General features: G+C 53.1%; 1 protein-coding gene across 3 annotated transcripts in view; it reads right to left on the reverse strand.

The window, feature by feature from the left end:
* Positions 1-2,720: 2,720 nt before the first annotated feature.
* FARSA (phenylalanyl-tRNA synthetase subunit alpha) overlaps positions 2,721-6,058 on the reverse strand; it is an 11,941-nt gene continuing 8,603 nt past the window's right edge. The window contains exons 8-13 of one of the 3 annotated variants that reach the window (XM_032265705.1): positions 5,693-5,777; positions 5,507-5,606; positions 5,242-5,410; positions 5,054-5,131; positions 4,755-4,869; positions 2,721-3,128 (exon numbers count right to left, since the gene is read on the reverse strand). In XM_032265705.1, coding sequence (XP_032121596.1) covers positions 2,990-3,128; positions 4,755-4,869; positions 5,054-5,131; positions 5,242-5,410; positions 5,507-5,606; positions 5,693-5,777 — 686 coding nt within the window. In that variant the 3' untranslated portion in view covers positions 2,721-2,989. Of the gene's footprint in view, positions 3,207-4,754; positions 4,870-5,053; positions 5,132-5,241; positions 5,411-5,506; positions 5,607-5,692; positions 5,778-6,058 lie in introns of all 3 variants that reach the window. The other 2 variants (XM_032265704.1, XM_032265703.1) reach the window with 2 other exon arrangements.

The raw sequence follows: 6,058 nt of genomic DNA on the forward strand, positions 1-6,058 counted from the left end.
CTGGCACGCTTTGCGCATGCGCCGGCCCCGCCCCTGCTGAGCTCTGCTCTCGCGCTTGTGTCCTGGGGTGTACCCCGAGCCCCGCCCCCTTGAGAACTCTGCAACCCGCCGGGCGGGGCCGACCGTTAAGCGGCGGTTTGGCGGTCCAGGGGCAGCGCGCGCAGGCACTGCCGCAGAACAGGAGGGTAGGCTACGCGTGCGCGTTTGGCCACCCGTGTGTGGCTGTGGGAGGCTTCAGCGTCCCATGCAGCGCCCGGGTTATAGGTATCTCAGACAGTCCTGTATTTATTCTGTACCTTATCCGCTCTGTCTAACTTTACGCGTTCTGCCTTGGGAAATATTCTCAGTAACAAAGTCTTTTTTTTTTTTTTTTTTTTTAAGACGGAGTCTTGCTCTATCGCCAGGCTGGAGTGCAGTGGGGCAGTCTCGGCTCACTGCAACCTCCACCTCCTGGGTTCAAGCGATTCTTCCGCCTCAGCCTCCCGAGTAGCTGGGACCAGAGGCGCGTGCCACCATCCCTGGCTAATTTTTGTATTTTTAGTAGAGACGGGGTTTCACCATGTTGGCCAGATGGTCTCGATCTCTTCACCTCGTGATTTGCCCACCTCGGCCTCCCAAAGTGCTGGGATTACAGGCATGAGCCACCACGCCTGGCAAAAATTTTTTTTTTTTTAGACAAGGTCTTGCCCGTCGCTCCGGCTGGAATGCTGTGGTGCGATCAAGCTCACTGCAGCCTCTACCTCCCCCAGGTTCAAGCGATCCCCCTGCCTCAGCCTCCTGAGTAGTTGGGACTACCAGTGTCATCCACCATGCCTTTCTAATTTAAAAATATTTTTCTGGTGCGTGCAGTGGCTCGCACCTGTAATCCCATCACTTTGGGAGGCTGAGGCGGGTGGATCACCTGAGGCCAGGAGTTCAAGACCAGCCTGGCCAACATGGCAAAACCTGTCTCTACTAAAACTACAAAAATTAGCTGGGTGTGGTAGCACATATCTGTAGTCCCAGCTACTTAGGAGGCTGAGGCAGGAGAATCACTTGAACCTGGGAGGCGGAGGTCGCAGTGAGCTGAGATCACACCACTGCATTCCAGCCTGGGTGATAGAGCAAGACTCCTCTGTCTCAAAATATATATATATTTTCTGTAGAAATGAAATCTTTCTGTGCGGAGGCCAGGCTGATCCCAAACTACCAGGCTCAAGCAATCTTCCTGCCTTGGCTTTCCAAAGTACTGTCTCAAAAAAAAAAAGAAATTATCTGACCTACCCTGTTGACTCTAGGTCATAAGACCCCTGTGTCAAAGAAGTTTCTGCCCCACACAAGGCCTGTCTATCTAGATTCTTGGCTTCTCTGACCATGCATTCCTTATATTCCAAGAAGAATCTAGACACACAGGCCTTGCTGGGTTTCTCTACTCAGCCTATTGGTATTAGACAACCACCCCTGACTCTTAAATCTTGCTCTGTTCTCCAAGCAACAGTGGAGTGCAGTAATAAGATCTTGACTCACCGCAACCTTGCCATCCCAGGTCCAAGTGATTCTCAGCCAGCCGGGTAGCTGGGATTACAGATGGACCACATCCCCACCTAATTTTTGTATCTTTAGTAGAGATGAGGTTTTTCCATGCCGCCCAGGCTGGTCTCAAACTCTTGGCCTCAGTGATCCACCTGCCTCAGCCTCCCAAACTATTGAGATTACAGGCATGAACCGTGACAAACCCTTTTTTGTCCAATCAGTTTTCTACCTGGGTGTTCAAAGTTTGTTGAACCTAAGCATAAAAATAGACGCTTTTCATTAGTCAGATGTGGTGGCAGGCACCTATAATCCCAGCTACTTGGGAAGCTGAGGCAGGAGAATCCCTTGAACCCAGGGGTTGCAGTGAGCTGAGGTTGCCCCTGCCCTCCAGCCCAGGCAACAGCCTTATTCCATCTCAAAAAAAAAAAAAAAAAAAAAAACCCACAAAAAACAAAAAGAGTTTTCCTTATATCTCTGGGTCTTGATTCTGAACGCTTGTCAGGTGATACTATGATCAAATAAATTTGTATATCTTTTGTCTTTATTAATCTGCCTTTTGTCAGTGATTTTCAGTGAAACTTCAGAGGGCAATAAGGAAGCTTGCTCTTCATCCCTACACAGCCAAGGTTCAGGTTTGATAGACATGGTAACAGATTCCAGGGTACTTGTGTTTATTTAGACACATAAGTATGTATTTAATGACAGGGTCTCACTGTTGCCCAGGCTGGAATGCAGTGGTGTGATCACCATTCATTGCAGCCTCAACCTCCCAAGCGCAAGTGATCCACTTCAGTCTCTGGAGTATTTAGAATTACATGAGCCACCATGCTGAGCCAAGTTTTGTTTGAGACAGGTCACACTCTGTGGCCCAGGCTGGTGTGCAATGGCGTGATCTCAGCTCCCTGTAACCTCCGCCTCTGGGTTCAAGCGATTCTCCCACCTCAGCCTCCCAAGTAGCTCGGACTGCAGGTACCCACTACCATGCGTGGCTAACATTTGTATTTTTAGTAGAGACAGAACGTTTCACCATGTTGGCCAGGCTGGTCTTGGAACTCCTGACCTCAAGTGATCCACCCACCTCAGCCTCCCACAGCTCTGTGATTAGAAGCATAAGTCACTGCGCCCAGCCCAGTACCCAGAGTTTTGACCATCAAGTGGCACACTGAGCTAGGGGGACCCAACAAGACCCCTCACCCCAAGACACCAGATGGGGGCAACTGCCCACTTTATTAGACAGTAGGTGGCCCACAGGTCTCCCCAGGGCCCACCCTCACAGTGGACACACCATACAGGACAACAGAAGGAACCTGCTACTCTGTCCTCTTGTCCCTGGGATCTGGCCCTGGGATGGGTGGGAAAGAGGAAGGTGGGGCTGGCCTCACAGAGGCCTCATAAATACAAGGTCACTGGCCCAGGGATGCAAAGGAGCGGGGCAGCAGGGACTCAGGGAGGGCGAGGTGTCCTGGAGTGGTTCATGTCACGCAGCCTCCTGTGTGGGAGGGGGCCTCGGCTTGGCATCCAGGCGGCATAGGGGACTGTTGTACACCATCTGCAGGTTCACCTTGTGGCCCACCAGCTCCCGGATGTTGTTGATGCCATATTTGATCATCGTTGGGCTTATGGGGGAGGGAAGAGAGTTTACCATGAGGTCAGCACATGTGCTCTTCTGCTTAGTTTTCCATGGCTCCCATCTTCTTCAGAGGAAAAGCTCAAGTTCTCTCCATGACCCACAGGGCCCTGTGCCGTCTGCCCTATCACCTCCTCTCACTCTCCACCCTCAGCCACACTGGCCTCCTCCCTCTCCCAATACACAAGGCACATGCCCACCTCGGGGCCTTTGTACTGGCTGTGACTGCTACCTGGAACACCCTTCCCCAGATATGCTCACGTTTCACCCCTTCATCCACCTCCAGGTTTTGCTATGATGGCACTTCTTCCCTGACACCTTCCCTGACCAAGTAGTTGCCCTAGACCTCCATATTATCACTTACTGTCCCAGTACAGATTTTTGTCTTTGTTGAGTGCATTTGTTTTTTGTTTTGAGACGGAGTCTCACTCTGTCACCAGGCTGGAGTGCAGTGGCCCGATCTTGGCTCACCGCAACCTCCGCCTCCTGATTCAAGCAATTCTCCTGGCTCAGTCTCCTGAGTAGCTGGGATTACAAGCACCCACCACCACGCCCAGCTATTTTTTTGTATTATTAGTAGAGATGGGATTTTGCCATGTTGGGCAGGCTGGTCTCAAACTCCTGACATCAGGTGATCTGCCCACCTCGGCCTCCCAAAGTGCTAGAAATACAGTCATGAGCTACTGTGCTTGGTCTTTTTTTTTCGAGACACAGTCTTGCTCTGTTGCCCAGGCTGGAGTGCAGTGGTCCTGGGTTCAAGCAATTCTGCCTCAGCCTCCAAAGTTGCTGGGATTACAGGCACCTGCCACTGCACCTGGCTAATTTTTGTACTTTTGGTACAGACAGGGTTTCACCATGTTGGCCAGGCTGGTCTCAAACTCCTGATCTCAGGTGATGCACCTGCCATGGCCACCGAAAGTGCTGGGATTACAGGCATGTGCCACCATGCCTGGCCTGTTTTTATTTTTTGTAGAGACAGAGACTTGCTCTATTACCCAGGCTGATCTTAAACTCCTGGCTCAGGCGATCCTCCTGCCTTGGCCTCCCACAGCACTGGGATGACAGGTGTGAGCTACCATGCCTGGCCTGATGTACTTACTGGTCTCGCTAGTTACCATTCTCACTCCACTGGGACCCCCGATTCACACAGGCAGTGATGTGACCTGTCATGTTCACAGCACATTCAGTTTGTGCTTACTGTGAAAGTTTTGTGGCTGGGCACAGTGGCTCACACCTGTAATCCCAGCACTTTGGGAGGCCAAGGTGGGCAGATCACGAGGTCAGGAGTTTGAGATCAGCCTGGCCAACACAGTGAAACGCTGTCTCTACTAAAAATACAAAAATTAGCTGGGCGGGGTGGTGGGCGCCTGTAAGCCCAGCTACTTGGGAGGTTGAAGCAGGAGAATTGCTTGAACCCAGGAGGCAGAGGCTGCAGTGAATCGAGTTCGTGCCACTGGCACGAACCTGGGTGACAGAGCAAGACTCTGTCTCAAAAAAAAAACAACGTTTTGTACACTGAATGAATGAATGGGTAGTGCTGAAACCATGCAGATCTGTATGCCTAGAGAGTGGTCAGAGGCAGCTGGACGCCCCAAGTTCCCGCCTGGGCACTTACCGCTCCAGGGAGAGGCCCCAGGCAATGACTGACACATTCTCGGGAAGCCCCATGGGCAGCAGCATTTCCGGACGGAACACCCCTGAGTTTCCAACCTCCACCCACTTCTTCAGGCCTGCAGGCGTGGGATAGGGAAGACAGGGCCAGTGCATGTGAGTTTCTGGGCACTGCTGGTACAGGTTCTGGGTCTGGTGGTGAGCTTGGAAGGTGGGTTATCGGCTTGGCAGTGGGGGGACCTGGGCTGAACCACGGTAGCCTGAGAGCTCCCTCCCCATGTCAGTACCAGGGCCCACCCTGACCTGGGTGGTAGCTGAACACCTCCATGCTGGGCTCCGTGTATGGGTTGTAGGCTGGCTTGAAGCGGAGCTGGGTGATACCTGCAGGGAGCGGGGCGGGCAGGCGAGCAGGGGATTGGAGGGTAATGCTGGTGACCAACACGCCCGCCCACTGCCGCACCACCACCGCCCACCCCTGCCCACCTGCTCACCCAGCTTGGTGAAGAACTCCCGAAGAACGCCCATGAGGTGGCCTAGGGTGAGGCCGTGATCTGCCACCACGCCCTCGATCTGGTGGAACTCAGCCAGGTGTGTGGCATCCAGGGTCTCGTTCCGGAATACTCGGTCAATGGAGAAGTACTTGGCTGGCGTGAAGGGTTTCTAGGGGTGACAGTTGAGCCAGGCTCGGGCATGGGTCAGAAGGTCCCTTTGAAAGAACCCTCTCCCCACTCTGCCCCCGACCTGGGCCAACTGTACCTTCTGAGCAAGGCGGTAGAGCACACGGGCACTGGCTGATGTGGTATGGGTGCGCAGTAGGTTTTTCCGGGCCTCGTCCAGCTTCCAGTTATACTTGTACCTTCAGAAGGGAAGGTGGGAAGTCCATGCAATAGCCTAGGGGTCCCCATCCTCCTTCCCCTCCACACCAGGTGAGTCCTGCCTCACCCCTGTGAGCCGTAGCCGCCCTGAGAGTGGGTCCGCTTGACCCGCTGGACGTAGTCCATTGGGAGCTGCAGGGCCTCAGCTGGATCTGGGGGGGGCAGAGCATCAGGTCAATGAGCATTTCTCTTTTTTTTTTTGTTGTTTTTCAGACAGGGTCTCGCTCTGTTGTCGAGGCTGGAGTGCAGTGGTGCAATCCGGGCTCACTACAACCTCTAGCAATTCTCATGCCTCAGTTTTCTCTGTGTGTGTGTGTGTGTGTGTGTGTGTGTGTGTGTGTGTGTGTGTGTGTGTGTGTGAGAGAGAGAGAGAGAGAGTGAGTGAGTGTGTGTGTGTGTGTGTGTGTGTGTGTGTGTGTGTGTGTGTGTTTTG

This window comes from Sapajus apella, unplaced genomic scaffold (assembly GCF_009761245.1).
Source record: "Sapajus apella isolate SASKATOON/1434 unplaced genomic scaffold, GSC_monkey_1.0 scaffold152, whole genome shotgun sequence".
In the NCBI taxonomy this organism is placed as follows: domain Eukaryota; kingdom Metazoa; phylum Chordata; class Mammalia; order Primates; family Cebidae; genus Sapajus; species Sapajus apella.